General features: G+C 53.6%; 1 protein-coding gene across 1 annotated transcript; it reads right to left on the reverse strand.

The window, feature by feature from the left end:
* Nucleotides 1-11,593: 11,593 nt before the first annotated feature.
* LOC137455313 (cystatin-B-like) lies at nucleotides 11,594-17,854 on the reverse strand. The gene is made up of 3 exons (XM_068166023.1): nucleotides 17,453-17,854; nucleotides 12,754-12,855; nucleotides 11,594-11,808 (listed from the first exon to the last, which is right to left on the reverse strand). The coding sequence occupies exons 1-3, from the start codon at nucleotides 17,516-17,518 to the stop codon at nucleotides 11,671-11,673; spliced, it is 306 nt and encodes a 101-aa protein (XP_068022124.1). The 5' UTR covers nucleotides 17,519-17,854; the 3' UTR covers nucleotides 11,594-11,670.
* Between the last annotated feature and the right edge of the window lie 623 nt (nucleotides 17,855-18,477).

The following is an 18,477-nucleotide window of genomic DNA, read 5'->3' on the forward strand; positions in this document are numbered from 1 at the left end:
CTGAAGAAGTTTCTTCCAATATCCAACCTAAACCTCCTCACTTGTTCCTAGAGAGATGAGACCAACATCTACCTCGCTCCAATGTCCTCCCAGGGAGCTGTAGAGAGCCAGCTCTCCCTTCAGCCTCCTCTTCTCCAGGCTAAACAACCTCAGTTCCCTCAGCCACTCCTCCCCAGACTGTTCTCCAGAACATGACAGGGAGGCCTTTTCAGGTCAAAACAGGACCTGTGACTTCCTCAGCAATTCTCAGTGATGTTCTTATGACTGCACACAGAGGCTGGTGCTGAGGAGATGCACATCTCTCTTTCTTAAATGCAGAATCATCAGGTTCTAGAAGCTGTGCATTAATGCCAGCCACTGCTGTGCCTGTGGGTGCTCTGTACCTGGTCAGAAACTGCTGCAGCTCGGGGAGCAAATCTGGCCTGTGACAAAGCCTAAGAAGCTGGAACTCCAACTTCATCTTTCTTCACCAGCCTGACACAGCCTGGCTGCTAGAACCAAAAAGCAGAAGGAAGTGAAGGTGCCCTGACTGAAACAAGCCCCTGTGCTTTGACAGACCCTGGCTGTGCAATGGCATCCTTGGAGCAAGAGCCTGCCCTTCAGCAGCACAGGCAGTAAGTCAAGTTACTGTCAGTAGCAGCAGGATTTGGAACCGGCAGTGGTTAGAGCTGCATTTTGCAGCAGGCAATAGCAGAAGCAGCAGAGAAGTTTTCTTGCTTATTCCCCTCACAAAGTCTCAGCAAACATTCAGATTCTGTAACAACCATCACAGGCTGTACACGAGGCAGGCTCTGCACAGGTGATGACCACAAAGACCAACAGCCTCCTGGCCTGTATCAGGAGTAGTGGGAGCAGCAGAAGCAGGGAAGTGATTGTGCCTTTGCACTCAGCATGGGTGAGGCCACACCCTGAGTGCTGCGTTCAGTTTCGGGGCACTGACTACAAGAAAGAGTGCTGGAAAAGAGAAAAGAATGAAAAGGAGCTGGAGTGAGTCCACAGAAGGGCAGTGGAAGTGGTGAAGGGTCTGGAGGGAACTCTGGAGGTTGGAGTGGGGTGGGGATCAGCCTCTTGTCCCCGGTAACAAGTGAGAGTGGCCTCAAGCTGCACCAGGGGGCTTAGGCTGGATATTAGACTTCACTTCTTCACTGGAAGGGTCTCTCAGCCGCTGGCACACGCTCCCCAGACAGGGGGTTGAATCCCCAGCCCTGGAGGTGTTTCAAAGATGCAGAGATGTGCTGGTAAGGCTCATGGTTTAGCATCAGACTTGGCAGAGTTCGGTAACAGTTGGCTCGATGCTCTTCAAGATCTTTCCCAACCCAGACGATTCTATCATTCTGTGACCTGAGCTCCTTGCTGAAGCTCGAGAGAAAGCACTTTTCAGAGCTGGGATGTACAGGGGGGTGGCTGTACCTCCTCCCTGGTGGGGATCACAGCAGCTGCACGGCCAGGACGGGAGCTGGAAGCACCCCGGCTCTCCCTGGGGACTCAACGCTGCCTCTCTGCATCTCTCCAAAATCACTTTGTCAAATGGTGAACCCGCTCTGCCCGCACTCCAGGAAACTCCGCAGGGCCAGGCAGGCACAGGGAGGGCTCCAGAAAGGCACTGACTGCTCAGTGCTTTTCCGCAGTGTGTCACTCTTCGTGCTTTTAAACCGGCCCGGGGTGTGTGGGGGAGAGCAGGATGGTGTAAAGTCGCCTCCGCCTTCAAGCAGTGCACAGCCGTGGCCGAATACCCTGGGTCCCCACCACCCCCTCCCAGCGGGGGACAGAGCTCAAGCAGACCAACCGCGGCGACACTCCCCAGGGCCGGCAGGCCCGGGCCGAGATCCGGCAGCCCCTCACCGGGACCGGCGGGACGGGCCCCGGGAGGACCGGCGGGAGAGCCCGGCACCGGGACCTGCGCCTCGCTCCCGCTGCGGCCAGCGCTCCCCACCAGGCCCTTCCTGGCCCCACGGCTTCCTCCCGGGGCTGCCTTCCTCCCGTGCTCACCCCGCGGCGCGGGGCGCTCACTTCGTGCGCGATGCGCTGTGTCTCGTCGGTGGCGGCCCGAGCCGCCGAGGCACCGCCGCACAACATGCCGCAGCCGCAGCCGCTGCCTTCCGCCCTGGGCCCAGCGCTGAGCCGGCGGTGCCGCGGGGCGGGGCGGTGCCGCGGGGCGGGGCGGTGCCGCGGGGCGGGGCGGTGCCGCGGGGCGGGGCGGTGCCGCGGGGCGGGGCGGTGCCGCGGGGCGGGGCGGTGCCGCGGGGCGGGGCGGTGCCGCGGGGCGGGGCGGTGCCGCGGGGCGGGGCGGTGCCGCGGGGCGGGGCGGTGCCGCGGGGCGGGGCGGTGCCGCGGGGCGGGGCGGTGCCGCGGGGCGGGGCGGCGCCGCGGGGCGGGGCGGTGCCGCGGGGCGGGGCGGTGCCGCGGGGCGGGGCGGTGCCGCGGGGCGGGGCGGTGCCGCGGGGCGGGGCGGTGCCGCGGGCGGGGCGGTGCCGCGGGGCGGGGCGGGGCCGCGGGCCGGGCCTGGGGCTGGGCGCAGCGCCGGGCAATCACTGAGCCGTGGTTTGGTAGCGGCTGGAACGAGCCTGTGAAGAGCATCAGGCTCAACCCCCGCCTGCCGGAGCAGGCTCAGCCAGAGTAAACCTCACAGGAAGGCTCTCAGATGCCTTTGGAATGCCTACGGAGGATCCACAACCTCTCCGGCCAGCCTGCTCCAGTGCTCTGCCACCCACAAAGGCAAGTTTTTTCCTTCTGCCCTCCTGCCTTCCAGTTTGTGGCCAGGGCCCCTTGTCCTGTCCCTGGACATCGCTGAGAAGAGTCTGCCCCCATCCTTCCGGTACTCACCCCTCAGAAACTGAAAAGCACTACTAAGATTCTCCCCCAAGTCTCCTCCAGCCTGAAGAGCCTCACATCTCTCCGCCTCTCCTCTCTGGAGAGATGCTCCAAGTCCTCTCCTCTTTGTGGCTCTCTGCTGGACTCTCCCCAGCAGTTCCCTGTCTCAAACTGGGGAGACCTGAACTGGGCACAGCATTTCTGAGGAGCCCTCAGCAGGGCAGAAGAAAGGGAGAGAAGCTCCTTTGGCCAGCTGGCCACCAGGATGCCATTGGCCCTCTGGGCCACCAGGGCATGTTGCTGGCTTACGGTCAGCCTCTTGTCTGCCAGTAGCCCCAGGTCCTTTTCACACCTAGGCTGCAGGTTCAAATCTGCATTTGGTAGATTCAAATTGTGAGGCAGGGGGTGGGAGCACCCAGCCCCCAACAGTGATGGTTCTAGGCCAGAGGTGATGAGCAGGAATTTCTGTTAAAAATCATATCGAGTTTAACAGAGTAACAGAGCTGATCAGGAACTCCTCATTGTTAGCTGGAATGTAGGAGGTGGGGGAAGGATTAGAGAGGCAGGATTTGCATAGATGAGAAACACCAGGGTTTCTGTAAGATACTTCTGTTATTCTTTGACAGATAGCCTTTGTATAGCTAGGGCTTTTTCTGTGAGATTTCAACACACCTCTGTCATTTCAGACAGTTAACTTGTTGTATATAAGCGTGCATGAAACCCGCTGAGGGTACCCAGGGCTGTGGACGTTATTCTACCTGTGTCCAGCGCTGAAAACAGACAGCTAATGCAAGAAACTTACTGAGTCTCTTGGATTTCTCTAAGTCAATTTTGGTGAGCCAGACAGGAGACCTCTGTCCAGCTGTGGGACCTTTTGAGGAATGGGACCTCTCAGGGCACCCCCAAGATATTCTCAAGGAGAGCTCCCCTGTTCGTGAAATCACTGCAGGGACAGACAAGGCTGCCGGCAAAGAGAATGTTTGCTTCTACAAAAGGGTTAACTCCATAAGCCTTGAGGGGATGCCCTGCACGGGAGAGAGCCATTGATTGCACCCCTAGGTAAAAGAGCTCTTGGGTCGGGACCAGGGGGGTCTCAAAGGGTACTATAAGCATTGTTTATATTTCATAGTATCATAGTATCATTCAGGGTTGGAAGGGACCACAAGCATCATCTAGTTCCAACCCCCCTGCCATGGGCAGGGACACCCCACACTACATCAGCCTGGCCAGAGTCTCGTCCAGCCTGGTCTTAAACACCTCCAGGGACAGGGCCTCAACCACCTCCCTGGACAACCCATTCTAGGGCTTCACCACTCTCATGGGGAAGAACTTCCTCCTCACCTCCTGTGACCGTTTGAGGCTGTACCCTTAAGAAAGGGAATATGGTGGACGGAAGTTGGTAAACGGAAGGAATAATCTAAACTAATTTCATTGGGAGAGTGGGAGGAAGCACCTTCGGAACTGGGAGTGAACTGGACATTTCCAGCACTTCTCTGTCAGTCTTGCTTCCGCCTTTCCTCCGTGCAGCAGCTCTGTCTTGTGCTGGGTTTTCTGCCAAGGCTCCGGCCTTGAAAAAAAACTGGTAAGGCCTGTATCAACTCCTCTCCAATTAACACAAACTGCTTCTAACTTTTATTCCTCTCTTTTCTTTCTCTTTCTATCCCATTCTGGGGAAAGGGGGGGAGAGAGGGGAGAGCGGAGGTGGGGAACCCTCTCTGCCTTGAGGGGGGTCACTCTCATTTCTGCGTTACTCTGTTGTATATCTTTGTATATATTGTAGATATTGTAAATTTGTAAATATTTCCCTGCAAATCCTACACTGCTTTGTAAATATAGCTCCACTGGTTTGCTAATTCAGCTTGTGAGGTTTTTTTTTCCTTTCCCTTCAAGTTTCTTTCCCTTTACCTTACAAGGGGGAAGGGAGGAGGCTTCTTGGCCTTACCCTTCCACCCACCAACAATCAATTGCCCTCAATCGCCCCACCTCCAGCTTCATTCCATTCCCCCTAGTCCTATCACTCCCTGAGATCCTGAGCAGTCCCTCCCCAGCCTTCCCCCTTCAGATACTGGAAGGCCACAATGAGGTCACCTGGGAGCCTTCTCTTCTCCAGACTGAACAGCCCCAACTCCTTCAGTCTGTCCTCACAGGAGAGGTGCTCCAGCCCTCTGCTCATCCTCCTGGCCCTTCTCTGGACACCTTCCAGCACCTCCAGATCCCTCTTAGAATAGGGGCTCCAGAACTGGACACAGTACTCCAGGTGGGGTCTCAGCAGAGCTGAGCAGAGGGGGAGAATCACCTCCCTTGCCCTGCTGGCCACACTTGTCCTGATGCAGCCCAGGATCTGATTGGCTTTGCGGGCTGCAAGTGCACACTGAGAGCTCCTGTTGAGCTTCTTGTCCACCAGCACCCCCACTCGCTTCGTACCAGTGTACGTCTCACTCACACAGCAAAACTTCCAAGCTCGGCAAGCACACAGTCACAATTCTAATAGCTGCTAGTGACTGCTCCCAAACTTCACAAAAATCTCTCCAAAAAGGGCCTGCCCCACACACCAGACGTCTCTTTGCATCTTATCGGTTAGCCTTACCCCTCGTACGTCTTACAGGCTCTCTGTATTAGATACATACCGTTTATCTGCACCTGAGAGGTGAATATATGGACATAGAACAGCTCAAAACCCACCACTGTACTGTTGGTCCACTCCAAGAGCCAGGGTCTGCCATCATCCAGCCAAATGGGAAGAGACTATTTAAAGCCATCCAGACATACTGTTTCTGGAATAGAAAGCACTAAGTTTCTATTAAGGCCAGGAGATAAGTTAAAAAGTACCCATGGAAGCTACTGATACACCTCTGCTAGCTTAGCTAGAGCAGGAGGGGACATTTAATGGGAAGGTCATGAGTTCAAGCCTGCAGTGGGCAGTAGTGTCCTCCCTACTCTAGTCATGAGACCTGTGGTGACAGGTTGGACTCAATGATCTTTGAGGTCTCTTCCAACCTTAGGAATACTGAATTAAATGTTAAAGTTGTAACTACATGGGATTGGATAACACTCAGAATCTAAGCCCAGCCCCTCTGATATCTGAGGGTAAGCTGGAACATAAGGCGGTTTATTTTCTGCCAAATTGGTTAACGATTGGATTTGGGGGCAGGTTAGTTTCAAGGGACAAAAAAAAAGCCTTGGGAAAGTGTTCCTTAGGTTTTATTTTAAAATACTGGAAACAACTAGAGTAAAGAGTTTGTGAAAGCTTTGAGAGGCAGAGGTCATCTGGGAATAGCATTGCTGATACTAGATGCTAGAATAAACCAGGTTGGAAGAGACCTTCAAGATCATCGTGTCCAACCTATCATCCAACACCACCTAATCAACTAACCCATGGCACCAAGCACCCTGTCAAGTCTCCTCCTGAACACCTCCAGGGATGGTGACTCCACCACCTCCCCAGGCAGCACATTCCAATGGGCAATCACTCTCTCTGTGTAAAACTTCCTCCTGACCTCCAGCCTGAACCTCCCCTGGCGCAGCCTGAGACTGTGTCCTCTTGTTCTGGTGCTGGCTGCCTGGGAGAAGAGAACAACCTCTGCCTGCCTACAACCTCCCTTCCGGTGGTTGTAGAGAGCAATAAGGTCACCCCTGAGTCTCCTCTTCTCCAGGCTAAGCAGCCCCAGCTCCCTCAGCCTCTCCTCACAGGGCTGTGTTCCAAACCCCTCACCAACTTTGTTGCCCTTCTCTGGACACCTTCCAGCAAGTCAACCTCCTTCCTAAACTGAGGGGCGCAGAACTGGACACAGTACTCGAGGTGTGGCCTAACCAGTGCAGTGTACAGGGGCAGAATGACCTCCCTGCTCCTGCTGGCCACACTCTTCCTGATGCAGGCCAGGATGCCATTGGCCCTCTTGGCTGCCTGGGCACACTGCAGGCTCCTGTTCAGCCTACCATCAACCAGTACCCCCAGGTCCCTCTCTGCCTGGCTTATCTCCAGCCACTCTGACCCCAACCTGTAGCACTGCCTGGGGTTGTTGTGGCCAATGTGCAGAACCTGGCACTTGGATGTGTTCAATCTCCTGCCCTTGGCCTCTGCCCATCTGTCCAGCCTGTCCAGGTCCCTCTGCAGAGCCTCTCTACCCTCCAGCAGATCAACTCCTGCCCCCAGCTTGGTGTCATCTGCAAATTTACTGTTGATGGACTCAATGCCCTCATCCAGATCATCAATCAAGATGTTAAAGAGCACAGGGCCCAGCACTGATCCCTGGGGCACACCACTGGTGCCTGGCTGCCAGCTGGCTGTGGCACCATTCACCACCACTCTCTGGTCTCGGCCCTCCAGCCAATTCCTAACCCATCACAGTGTGCTCCCGTCCAAGCCATGGGCTGACAGCTTCTCCAGGAGTTTGCTGTGGGGGACGGTGTTGAGATCCCAGCAGATGTCAGGCAGGTTGAAGTCGCCCATGAGAACAAGGTCAGAAGATCTTGAGACAGCCCTAAGCTGCCTATAGAATGCTTCATCAACATCTTCCTCCTGGTTGGGTGGTCTATAACAGACTCCAACCAGGGTGTCTGCCCTGCCGGTCTTCCCTCTAAGTCTTACCCACAAGCATTCAACCCGCATTCAAGCATCCAAGCAACAAGCATTCAAGCATTTTGACCTATTGTATGCCTTAATTACACACATGCCAGTGGAAAATGACCAACTGAGATGTGACACATGTGCCTGCTGACAGACTAGAGAACTTGGCTGTATAACGTAACAAATGTCTTTGCCTGCTTACACCTGGTCCAGAAGCACTGCTCAGGGTACATAAAACACCTCTACTACAACAAATGGTGCCCCCAACCGAGCAGCTCTTCATTACGACTCCCACTTGCACCATCAAGAGAAATTCTGCTTTTAAGGGCTGCGGAGATGTTCGTGTTCGTCAGCGTCACTGACGGTGGCTATTAGGTTAGTCTCTGTGAGATGAATCTATCCGTGACGTCCCCTGATTAGTCTGGATGCCATACATGTCCAAGATAAGGCGAGGTACACCACATATTGATGAAGATAAGGTGAGGTATGCCAGATATTGATAAAGATAAGGCGAGGTATGCCAGAGATAAAGGGTTGGTGCCCCAGTAAAGAAGTGGCTCTGCAGGACAGAGGTTCGCTATTGGGGGAACTGGGGCTTGGTGCCTCCTTTTGATGTACACATCATGGGTAATCAAATAACAAAAGAGAGATCAATACTGGGAGTCGTTATGCATGTCTTAGTATCATAGTATCAGTCAGCGCTGGAAGGGACCACAAGTTTGCAAGGAGCATCTAGACATTGCACATTGCAGATGATGTGAGGGCACCACGATGTGCTGTGGGGTGAGCACACACTGTCCCGTGGGGTGAGCACGGGAGGAAGCCGTGGGGCCAGGAAGGGCCTGGTGGTGAGCGCTGGCTGCAACGGGGGCAAGGCACTGGTCCCGGTGCCGGGGCCCGTCCCGCCGGTCCCGGTGAGGGGCTGCTGGATCTCGGCCCGGGCCTGCCGGCCCTGGGGAGTGTCGCCGCGGTTGGTCTGCTTGAGCTCTGTCCCCCGCCGGGAGGGGGTGGTGGGGACCCAGGGTATTCGGCCACGGCTGTGCACTGCTTGAAGGCGGAGGCGACTTTACACCATCCTCCTCTCCCCCACACACCCCGGGCCGGTTTAAAAGCACGAAGAGTGACACACTGCGGAAAAGCACTGAGCAGTCAGTGCCTTTCTGGAGCCCTCCCTGTGCCTGCCTGGCCCTGCGGAGTTTCCTGGAGTGCGGGCAGAGCGGGTTCACCATTTGACAAAGTGATTTTGGAGAGCTGCAGAGAGGCAGCGTTGAGTCCCCAGGGAGAGCCGGGGTGCTTCCAGCTCCCGTCCTGGCCGTGCAGCTGCTGTGATCCCCACCAGGGAGGAGGTACAGCCACCCCCTGTACATCCCAGCTCTGAAAAGTGCTTTCTCTCGAGCTTCAGCAAGGAGCTCAGGTCACAGAATGATAGAATCGTTTGGGGTGGGAAAGATCTTGAAGAGCATCGAGCCAACCGTTACCGAACTCTGCCAAGTCTGATGCTAAACCATGAGCCTTACCAGCACATCTCTGCATCTTTGAAACACCTCCAGGGCTGGGGGTTCAACCCCCTGTCTGGGGAGCGTGTGCCAGCGGCTGAGAGACCCTTCCAGTGAAGAAGTGAAGTCTAATATCCAGCCCAACCCCCCTGGTGCAGCTTGAGGCCACTGTCACTTGTTACCAGGGACAAGAGGCTGATCCCCACCCCACTCCAACCTCCAGAGTTCCCTCCAGACCCTTCACCACTTCCACTGCCCTTCTGTGGACTCACTCCAGCTCCTTTTCATTCTTTTCTCTTTTCCAGCACTCTTTCTTGTAGTCAGTGCCCCAAAACTGAACGCAGCACTCAGGGTGTGGCCTCACCCATGCTGAGTGCAAAGGCACAATCACTTCCCTGCTTCTGCTGGTCCCACTACTCCTGATACAGGCCAGGAGGCTGTTGATCTTTGTGGTCACCTGTGCAGACCAAGCTGACCTGCAGTGGGTTAGAGATGCCACAGACCCAAGAGGAGCAGCTGTATGCTGGGTAGCTGTGTTCAGAGGGTTGCCAGCAGGCTGGAGAAATGAGCAGAGGAGTGTTCCACAACTGTCAGCAAAGGGAGCTACACAGTCCTGCACCTGGGAAGGAATAACCCACACAGGCTGGGGCCTGGAATGCAGCTCTGCAGAAAAAGACCTGGGTGGGAGCTGTCTTGTTGGATGTCCTGTGGCAAAGGTGCCCAGCAGTATCCAAGAGCAGTGCCAGCAGATGGAGAGCCCAGTCTTGCCCACACATACACTGCTCAGCACTTGGTGAGGCTGCATCTGGAGTGCTGTGCCCCCTGTCAGAGGCAAAGCTGTCCCAGAGTCCAGCAAAGGCCCACCAAGAGAGTTAAGTGATCGGTAGAGCCAACTTCTTTTCAAAGGAGAGGTTGAGAAAGCTGAGCTTGTTCAGCCTTAGGAGAGAAGGGGAAGGGCTAGGCAGTGAAGATCCAGGCTTCTCTCAGTGGTGCTCAGTACAGTGAAAGGGCATGGTGCCATGGTTTAGTCATGAGGTCCGTGGTGACAGGTTGGACTTGATGAGCTTTGAGGCCTCTTGCACCCTTGGTGATTCTGTGAGGCAATAGCTACACAATGAAATACATTCCATGTAAACAGAGGAACCACAGCAGCACCTTTCTGCCCCTTGTAAGCATTGCCAGGTGGTCAAATGGGAGACCAGCTGGCCCAGAGAGGTTGTGGTGGCTCCATCGATGAAAAGCACCAAACCTCTGCCTGCCTGTGGTCCACAGCCACCTGTTTATTGAGCTGGATTTGAGCAGAGGTGATCTCCAGCAGAGCCTTCCCACTATAGCCAGGGTGTGCTTTTTCTTTCTGCTCCTGTTGTTTTGGGATGCTTGTGCAGCCCATCCCTGTTTGTGCCTCCTTGGGAACTCTTGTACCCAAGCCTGGAAGTTTTGTTTTGCCCTGTGTGATTGATTTGGGAGCTGCACTCTGGTCTGAGGGGAAACAGCCCACTGTGAGGCGATACCTCTCCATGTCCTTGGCCACAGACTGAGGAAATCACCAGCAGCTTTGACAGGAGAGGGCCTGCTGAGCACAGAAGTGTGTTTCTGGGTGGGTGTTTTGCAGAGCTGTGCTGTGTGAATGTAGCCAGCACTACTTAGCAGGAGCTTGTTCTGTCTGCTGGTTATTAGGGGGTGTCACATGCTTTTGCTCCAATCAGGCCAAAAAGTCCTGTGCCCCTCTTGGCCATAAAGGGAGAGCTTAAGTCTGACTCATTACAGCACATCTCATTTTGTAACAGTGGTTTCAGAGACACAGGGTCTTGTTTTGGTGCTGACCACCCTGAAGTGTTTCCTTGGTTCAAAAGCTGAGCACTGCCTCCAGGTGCTGCTGCTTTGTGAGAAGATGTCAGTGGTGATAGGAGAAGAGGGAGAAAGGGAGGCTGAGGGTAGCCCTTCTTGCTCTCTACCACTCCCTGAAGAGAGCTTGGGGGGTTGCACCTGATGATCTCTGTGGTAGGGGCCTGTCCTCTCACTCCTTCAAGCAGCTCATTCCTGACCCCAATTCAGCTCTCCTACAGTGAAGCTGCTCTTATAGAAGGGGGCAAAGTTTGGCTTCTCTCTTCCCTTCTGCTAGAAATCATCTATCCATCCACCCACCCATCCATCCATCCCTCCCTCCCTACATCTATGTATGTATCCATCCATCCATCCCCCCCCCATCTATGTATCCATCCATCCATCCATCCCTCCCTCCATCTATGTATCCATTCATCCATCCCTCCCTCCGTCCCTCCCTCCATGTATTTACGTATTCATCTCCCCATCCATCCCTCTCTCCCTACATTTGTGTATCCACCCCTCCATCCCTCCATCTATGTATTTATGTATTCATCCATCCATCCATCCATCCATCCATCCATCCATCCATCCATCCATCCCCCCATCCATCCATCTCACACACTTTCTAAGGAGTGTGTGTATTTAATGCACTGGGAGCAAGACCAGGGAGCCACCACCTGCTGTGTACACAGCTTGTAGTGCCTGAAGTATCTTCAGGAGGCCCCAGGTTTGTCTTGGATGCCCAAGTGCTTTGGAAAGAGCAGCTGCAGAGGGTGTGCTCTGTCTTACAGCCATGGTACCCTGAGTGGCAGAGACAGCTTTAGTTTCTCAGAGCCTACTCCAGCTTCAGGCAGGCAGCAGACCTGGACACAACAGGCAGCAGATGAATAAAGAGTTTTCCCAACTGGCTTTATTTCCATGCATTCACTGGCACAGGCAGAGCTCCCACACAAGAGAGGCACCAGTTCCTCATGAGCTCTCAAAGTAGGTCAGAGGATCATCTCTGGTTTTGCCAGTCTGAAATGCGTGAAGGCGAGGACCTTGGTTCTCGTGAGGAAGGGCCTCAAACACCCTCAAGTGGACATAGTCATCATCAGACACTTGGACCTAGGAGCCAAAGCAGTGGGCAAGTAAGGATCACAGTAGGTTCAAACAGAAGGATGCTCTTACATACTTGGCAGATTAGCTTTGCTCAGAAGCTTCATTTTGGGTGCTTCTCCACTTTCACTTCAGCAGCTTTTAACCCAAGGCTGCATAGGAACTGATGTCAGAAACTGCCTACAGCCAGAGCAAAACTCATTAGACTCCCTCCAGCAGGTCTCTGTCTCTCTTGAACTGGGCAGCCCAGAAGTGGACACACAACTCCAGGTGTGGCCTCACTAGGGCAGAGCAGAGTGGAAGGAGAACCTCTCTTGGCCTGCTCACCCTGCTCTTCTTCATTTATCCCAGAAGAGCATTGGCCTTCTTGCCTACAAAGGCACATTGCTGGCTCATGGGGACCTTGTGTCCCCAAGCATTCACAGGTCCTTCTCCACAGAGCTGCTTTCCAGCAGTATTGAGTATTCCTAAGGTTGGAAGAGACCTCAAAGATCATCGAGTCCAACCTGTCATCACTACAGACCTCATGACTAGAGTAGGGAGGACACTACTGCCCACTGCAGGCTTGAACTCACCACCTTCCCATTAAGGGTCTGAAGCAGGTCAACCCTCTAACAGGTCCTGCTGCAGGGAGCTATTCCTCTCCAAGTGCAGGACTCTACACTGACCCTTCCTTGGTGAACTTCATGAGGTTCCCCTCTGCCCAACTCTCCAACCTCTCCAGGTCTTGCTGAATGGCAGCATAGCCTGATGGGGTGTCAGCTACTCCTGCCAGTTCTGTATCATCAGCAGTGCCAATGAGGGACTTCATAAGCACCTGGAGGTAATGCTTAACTCTAAGAGGCACATCAGATGGTTTCCTACTGCATTTGCTTCTCTGTTTTGCTATAAGCTGCTCTGCACATCACCTATGCTCTTTAGCTCCAAGTACCTCCTGCTATAATATATACAAACCTTAATGAAGTAGTTGAGCCCAGCAACCACCTGAGTCCTATATACTATGGCTTTGAAGATATCAAATGTCCTGTTCACCTTGCTTTCAAATTGTGGCTTCACCTGAAAAAAAAGAAAGGGTAAAAACAGTTGGTGGGTCTCCCTTCAGCCTCCTTTTCTCCAGACTAAACAACCCCAGTCCCCTCAGCCACTCCTCACAAGACCTGTTCTCCAGACCCTTCACCAGCTCCATTGCCCTCCTCTGCACCTGCTCCCTTCACCAGCTCCATTGCCCTCCTCTGGACCTGCTCCCTTCACCAGCTTCATTGCCCTCCTCTGGACCTGCTCCCTTCACCAGCTTCATTGCCCTCCTCTGCACCTGCTCCCTTCACCAGCTCCATTGCCCTCCTCTGCACCTGCTCCCTTCACCAGCTTCGTTGCCCTTCTCTGGACCTGCTCTGGCACCTCAATGTCCTTCTGAGAGTAAGGACCCCAAACACAAACCCATCAGCACATCCTCCTACAGCTGGCTGCCATTCCCACAGCATTCCTTCCTGATGTGTCCAGAAGCACCCTAGGATCATCCTCAGCAGCCAGGCTGCTTTGTCACATTCAGGTTCCTCATGATCTCTTACTTCTGCAATTCTTCTGAGCAGCTTCTGCAGGCTTTCTATAGCAGGGCACCAACAGCTTGTACTTTCAGCTTGGGAGCTGCTGATTCTAGCAGGGAAACTCTCAATTTCCAATCCCCTTCCATCTGTCTGGGTCTGTGGGGTCCCAGGGTGCTCTGAATTGCCATCTTTGGACACATACGTATTATTCCTCTGTACCTAAGTGGCAACTTGTGGTTATGATTCCTCTCTCAGAAACAAAAGCCAGCTCACTCCAGTGTTATGATGTCTGCTAACCTCTGACTGTTAAGTCTCTCATCTGTTACTGACTGACAGGGCCTTCAGTAAAATCAGGCAGGCAGATAGATCCTTAATCCTCAGATAGGAAACCAGAACACTCCTAAGCTCTTACCTAACAGCTCATTAAACCTAAAACATTCCTCAGTCTTAAGCAACTGCTGCAGAAGAAGGAGCCTGCAGAAGCAGCACTGCCCAGCTCACGAAGCTAAGGCACACATTGTGTAATCCCAAGCACAGGTAGACCTTGCATGTCCCAAGGTCTGCAGGTGCTCTTCACAACTTCACTCACATCAACTGCTCTTCTGCCTAGCAGCCCAGAGAATCCCACAGGGCTGCATCCTGAAAGGGTGGCATCTGGCTGGGGTCAGAGCAGGACTGCCCCAGGGCAAGACTTTTCTTCATGAGAGTATTTCCCTTAGAGAACTACAGCAAAGCTGCTGTGGGGGACTCTGAGCTTTGTCAAAGGATCAAGGAGACCTCTCTCTCTCTCTCTTGCACTCAACACAAGGTAAAAATTTCACCTTGCAAAAAACAAACCCACCAAAAGAGGGATTTATTTTCATGGTCCTGGAGCTAGTGAGAATGGAAGAACTGGGAGCTGAACTGGGATCAGGCTCCTCCTAGGGAGGCAAACAGAACATCTGTGCATCTACACTTCAGGCTCTGTGCTTCAGCTCTGCCACACACTGCAGAGGGTTGGGATCTTCTGCTCACCTGCAACACAGCCTGGCGTTGCAAACACATCTCAGTATCTGGCATGCTGCACTACCCTGGCAGACTCATGGGTCAAACTTCACAGCCCCCAGCCAGCAGGGGATGTTGCCCTTCCTGCCTTACAGAAGAGGAAGTAAGAGTTGTAACCACAAAGGTGCCATAAGTCCTTCCTTAGGGTCTCCCCTCCATAGGCAAGATGCTGCTCCTTCAACTTGTCTCAGTTGCTACTGTTCCTGAGGGATTCCATTGGTGTTCCCAAAGCAACTTACTGCTCTGCAGTCAATTACCTCCCCTCTGAAGACCTCTTATCACCACCCAACACATGCCCCAGCCCTCCCCCACGTGTACATGCCCAACTCAGGCAATCCCAGCTACAGCTGTTCAGTAATGCCCTACAAATGGCAGGAGGCTGGGAGGAGCTGGGCCAGGCTGATGTGCCTATCAAACTCAGGGAACAATGCAGGGTGTGACTGGGCACAGCTTGTGCAAAGGAAGAGGCTTTATCTCAACACAGAGTGGAGCAGAGGGAGTTTCTTTGAGGTAACCAGCTGTCAGGGTGGTTAGAATGAGAACACCTCCCTGAGTCAGCATGGGGGGCTGGACACAGGGCTCTGCCCAACCCAGAATATCAAAACCAAACAATGTGCTAAAGAATGTTTTAGAGAGCAGCAGGCTGAGCCAACTTCAACCCACTTCCTCCTCAGCCTCCTCCCTGGCTGAGGATTACCCAGCAGCATGGCAGTGAGCACATGATAGGGAGCTCACACTGGTATTGTGACTGGACTGCACTGCAATGGCCACATCTTGCTAGGAGTGACTTGTGTCACTCTGACACATCAGAGGTCTCAGACACCAGCAAACATCTGCATGTAAGTAAACTCAGCATTAAACACTACACCCCCCACATGGGGAACCAGTGGAGAGTCAGCAGAATCTGCTGAGAGATCTGGACTCTGGCCTCAGCCTGTTTTGCAGGTATTTTCCTGTGGCACTCACCCCCTGCACACACAGTGCAGATCACCTTAGTCTGGTTTCATCATCACCTGGTCTCAGCCTGCAAGCTTGAAGGAGGTGAGGAATGGCCCTGGTTCAAACACTGTCCTCTGTGGCACAGCAAAGGAGGGAGCTGGGAGCTCAGCAGACACAAGAGTGAGCAACAGTGCGGGCCAACATGTTCAGCTCCACCACCTCCTATTTCTGTTCCCTCAAGGAAGGCTTAAGTTACACCTTGGGCAGCTGCCTCAAGGGGAAGAGCTCGTCTTTCCCAGCTGGGAAGTGGGGTGGGTGGCAATGTGAGATGTGAGACATGAAAGGAGCTTTCCCATGCCATGCTGTTCCCCCCCTGCTCCTCAGGAGGAAGGCACTTCACACTCACACTGCAGAGGTGTTGTTTACACAGCTGCTTCCAGGAACAGGCTGGCTGCCTGTACCCAACCCTGTGGTGACTGGACTCATCCTGCCTTCCTCCTGTCAAGCTCACCTTGTCCAACTGGCTCCCCAGCAGCCTCTGCATCACAGCTGTGACTCTGGAAAATGCTTGATCCCAGCAGAGGAAATGCTGTTTATTCATAGCCTGGTCCTGTATCTCTACTTTCTAGTGCATACTCCCACAGCTTGTTCTCTCCACAGCCTTCAGTGAGGAATTAATGCTACTAGGTTATCTTCCCCTTCAAACACACCACCTGGAATCTCAAACAAGTGACCTCAGTGCTAGCATAGCACAGCTGGCCTTTGACCTACAAGTGAATATTAACTGAAGGAAGCCAGAGCTAGCCCTGGCTATGGACAATAATGAGACAGAGAGGTGGTTTGCCTCAGGCTTGCCACTACACTGCCTCTGCAGAGTGCTGAGAAAATACTGGCTGGCAGTCAAGGAGATTCCCATTTTTAATGCTAGCTTCTGCTCCAAACCAGGCTGCTCTCCCAGCCTCTAGAAAATCATAGGCTCATTGGGGCTGGAAAAGTCCAATCCAGCTCTACAGCCTGGTGCTAAACCATGTGCCTCAGCACCACATCTCTGCACCTTTGAAACACCTCCAGAGATGGGGATTCAGGTACCTCCCTGGACAGCCTCTTCTCTTCAGTGAAGGAGTTGCTTCCAATACTCAATCTAAACTTCCCCTGGTGCAACCAGAGGCCATTTCCTTTTATCCTATCACTTGTTACTAGAGAGAAGAGACAAAAATCCACCTCACTACAATCTCCTTCCAGGGAGTTGCAGAAAGCAAGAAGGTCTCTGACCCTCAGCCTCCTTTTCTCCAGACTAAAAACCCTCAATTCCCTCAGCTGCTCCTCACAAGGCCTGTTCTCCAGACCCTCCACCAGCTTCATTGCCCTCCTCTGGACCTGCTCCCTTCACCAGCTTCATTGCCCTCCTCTGCACCTGCTCCCTTCACCAGCTTCATTGCCCTCCTCTGCACCTGCTCCCTTCACCAGCTTCATTGCCCTCCTCTGGACCTGCTCCCTTCACCAGCTTCATTGCCCTCCTCTGCACCTGCTCCCTTCACCATCTTCATTGCCCTCCTCTGCACCTGCTCCCTTCACCATCTTCATTGCCCTCCTCTGCACCTGCTCCCTTCACCAGCTTCATTGCCCTCCTCTGGACCTGCTCCCTTCACCAGCTCCATTGCCCTCCTCTGGACCTGCTCCCTTCACCAGCTCCATTGCCCTCCTCTGCACCTGCTCCCTTCACCAGCTCCATTGCCCTCCTCTGCACCTGCTCCCTTCACCAGCTCCATTGCCCTCCTCTGCACCTGCTCCCTTCACCAGCTCCATTGCCCTCCTCTGGACCTGCTCCCTTCACCAGCTCCATTGCCCTCCTCTGCACCTGCTCCCTTCACCAGCTCCATTGCCCTCCTCTGGACCTGCTCCCTTCACCAGCTCCATTGCCCTCCTCTGCACCTGCTCCCTTCACCAGCTTCATTGCCCTCCTCTGGACCTTTCCCAGGACCTCAATGTTGTTCCTGCAGCAAGTGTCCCAAAACAGAACCTGTTACTAAAGGCATGGCCTCACCCATGCTGGGTACAGTGGGACACAAGCTACAGGACTCAGCCCTTTGCACACAGACTTCATCTTTCTACAGGCCACAACTCACCTGGTCAGCAATATGCTGGACTTCTGGAGTAGCAGGCTTGGTCTCAGATAAGCCTCCAGTCATCATCGTGGCAGATAACCTCTCTGGACTGATGACAGTTAAGTAGAGGGAGGCTCAGGGCAGTCTGAGCAGAGTCACCAAGCATCTCATATATAGACAGACAGACGTGTGTCATGCAGTCACATGACCTGGAACATAGGGACCCTACCACTGCTGACCTGGAGAAGGAGAGAATGGGGGAAACAACAAGTGAAGCACTGATAACATTAACACCAAATGTCCCAAGCACTTTAAAATCTTCCATGTACACAGTCTCCACATCAGTTAAGAAAAGCAAACAAGAGCTTCCAGCCAACCCACATCTTAAGACAGTTGGTTTAGGCTGAAACTAGAACCTCTTGCCTCTCCACCCATGTGGAGATGAGTAGTCTGTGCTCTCAGGAAGTGGATCAAAGTCACACCCAGTATTTCCCAATACCATTCAAGATCAGCACAAACCCTGCAGTCATTTTCTCAGTGAAGGTCCTGTTCCACTGAAAATTGCATCATCTCAACACCCTTCCAAGTGGGAAACTGAGCAGCCTGCAGTGTGCTTTCCTTGGGCTTTCCTTCCCTCTTCCTGACCACAATGGGCTCAGGGTGAACAGCAGAACCATAAAGGGGAAAACATTTCAAAGCCTAGGTTCAGGTAAGTACTGCAGATGTCTGCTCCTTTCCCATCAATCCTGGAGCTGAATCCAGGCAGTGGCAACACCACCTGGTGTACTGCTCCCATTTGAATGGAAACCCCGGTGTCAGCTTTCTGGAAGGCAGAATCCCTCTCCCCACAGCAGTTGTGTGTGCACAAGAGCTGCTCTCCTGTCAAGGTACTAAGAGTTCACACACTGCTGGAATATGTAGCATGCAGAATAGGTAGCCAGAAGTATCTATTCTGCAGCTGCAGGCACAGGCACAGCCAATGTTCATGGCCACATAGGAGGGTACAAAGCACATGCAGCCTACCAAGGAAGAGCTGGCAGCTGTGA

This window comes from Melanerpes formicivorus, unplaced genomic scaffold, assembly GCF_026170545.1.
Source record: "Melanerpes formicivorus ecotype bairdi unplaced genomic scaffold, bMelFor1.0.p_v2 SCAF_96, whole genome shotgun sequence".
Classification (NCBI taxonomy): domain Eukaryota; kingdom Metazoa; phylum Chordata; class Aves; order Piciformes; family Picidae; genus Melanerpes; species Melanerpes formicivorus.

What these genes read in the sequence shown, in the direction of transcription:
- LOC137455313 (XM_068166023.1), bottom strand. Translation starts at nt 17,518, where the DNA reads ATGATGACTGGAGGCTTATCTGAGACCAAGCCTGCTACTCCAGAAGTC. An exon ending in TCCAGCATATTGCTGACCAG is followed by an intron (nt 12,856 to 17,452) that starts GTGAGTTGTGGC and finishes CTTTTTTTTCAG; the next exon opens with GTGAAGCCACAATTTGAAAG. An exon ending in GGCTCAACTACTTCATTAAG is followed by an intron (nt 11,809 to 12,753) that starts GTTTGTATATAT and finishes TTTGGCTCCTAG; the next exon opens with GTCCAAGTGTCTGATGATGA.